This window comes from Nestor notabilis, unplaced genomic scaffold (genome assembly GCF_000696875.1).
Source record: "Nestor notabilis isolate BGI_N333 unplaced genomic scaffold, ASM69687v1 scaffold16129, whole genome shotgun sequence".
In the NCBI taxonomy this organism is placed as follows: domain Eukaryota; kingdom Metazoa; phylum Chordata; class Aves; order Psittaciformes; family Psittacidae; genus Nestor; species Nestor notabilis.
Genome location: NW_009945196.1, coordinates 6,079 through 7,910, shown reverse-complemented (window position 1 = coordinate 7,910; position 1,832 = coordinate 6,079). Strand labels below are relative to the sequence as shown.

Sequence of the window (1,832 nt, the reverse complement as noted above, 5' to 3'; positions counted from 1 at the left end):
CAGGAATCTACACTAGCAAATCCAATTATAGGATTACGGTCCAAATATCAGCAGATAAGCTTTCCATTGGGAAGTACATAGACAACTGTAACTTGGGGAAGCAGATGATTTCAAAGATGGCTTACCACATTTCTTAAAATCTATGAGCTTCACACTTACAGTAAATTCAGTTCATTCTATTGAACCAAACAAATACATTCTCAACATTTATTAGGAAATAGTAGTGGAAAATTTGAAATGCTACTTTTAATTTCTCTCTGTGGAATTGCTGATGGATACGTGACATTTGTCTCTTTACAAGTATTCTTAACGAGTCCACCATAACTGTATCTGTGAGCACATACTGACGCTTCACAATCAGTTCCCCCCTTTCCATTTTGAAACCTACTTCACATACAGTTAGGGATTTTTTCCAAATGAAAAAATTTAATTTGGCAACATGAATTTTTATTCTGTTCATAAATCAATAATACAATTACACTGATAAGAAGGCTACTCAGAGCAATATACCATTCTTTTTCCTTTGTACTAGTTTAAAAACACCAGTGCCTACCTGGAAGGTTATACTTTCTTACATCACTGTTGGCAGTTACTACACTTTTTGGTGTACCAAGAATTTACTTTCAGTTCTTTCTTACCTTCCATTAGTAATGAAAAGCATCATAGAGTAATATGTAGTTCTGTTTCTGTCTTGTCAGTGTAAATAAAAACTTCAGAACTATCCCTTCATCTTAAAAAGTGATTATACAAATACCAAGATGTGGTGAAATAAAGTAAATGGAACAGCATAGGTGAAAAAAGGAGGTATATTTCTTAGACTTCACATATATGTAAAAGAGAAATCACAAATGTGTAGCAGATTCCTCTTAAGACAGTTTTTCAAATTTTAATCATTTCTAAATTATTTCATGTTACTCATGGAGTATGCAAAATAATATGCTTAACTAGGCTACATGCAACCTTAGAAGTCTTCATTTGAAAGTGATTTCTCTAACTAGAGAACACAGTCTCCATTTTCTGTTTGAATTACAACAGAGCCAAAACTAGAAAATAAATTTGTTTCATATACAGCTTATAGCTTAGTAATATAAAAAATAAAGAATTATGTGCTTCTCTACCTATATACATACACTGTGTTCTGTAAATCTCTTCTAACAGTGCGCAGTGACGTGTTTGTAGTTAGGAATCCAATTTGAGTGCCACCGTTTCAAAAGCTTCACGGGCTTAGATTACCTAATATTGTATTTGCCAGTAGAGGGAGCTAATTTCGTTACAGAAACAGAATCAAAAACGGTTTAGGTTGGAAGGGACCTTAAAGATCATCATAGTTCCAACCCTCCCTGCCATGGGCAGGGGCACTTTCCACTAGACCAGGTTGCTCAAAGGGAAAACAAAACCATATTTTGTTTTTGACAGGAACATTCCCGGTCTTTTTACATTCATCAAGTCAGAAAAGAATAAAAAATTTCAGTGACATCTATATAGCATGATTCTGAAGGTCTCTAGGATAGGTATAGCCTTATAAAGTAACCTGATTTTCTAGAAGAGAGTAGGAATAAATTTGGAAAGTCAAGCTCCTTATACCTTTCTTATTCTGTTAATAATTTGTTCTTTCATTTATTCAATTATTTTAGACAGTAATAAACAGCTGTACTAATGACTTATGGTAGGCAGCACATATGAAACATGAACTCAAATTAAAGGTGCTTACCTTTTGACATTTAAAGTAATTATGCTTGTAACAGGTCTGCTTTTTGGTCCAGGAGGAGGATGAAAAATCTGTCGTTCTTTAGTAGATGTGACACCCTTAGTCTCTTTAACTACGTAAGGTT

At 33.8% G+C, this 1,832-nt stretch overlaps 1 protein-coding gene across 1 annotated transcript in view; it reads right to left on the bottom strand.

Moving 5' to 3' along the window:
* LOC104412146 (chromosome unknown open reading frame, human C4orf47) overlaps positions 1 to 1,832 on the bottom strand; it is a gene marked incomplete at its 5' end in the record, with an annotated part of 5,788 nt that overhangs the window by 235 nt on the left and 3,721 nt on the right. The window contains one exon of the mRNA XM_010022764.1: positions 1,712 to 1,832. This exon is cut by the window's right edge and continues 82 nt beyond it. Coding sequence (XP_010021066.1) covers positions 1,712 to 1,832 — 121 coding nt within the window. The remainder of the gene's footprint in view (positions 1 to 1,711) is intronic.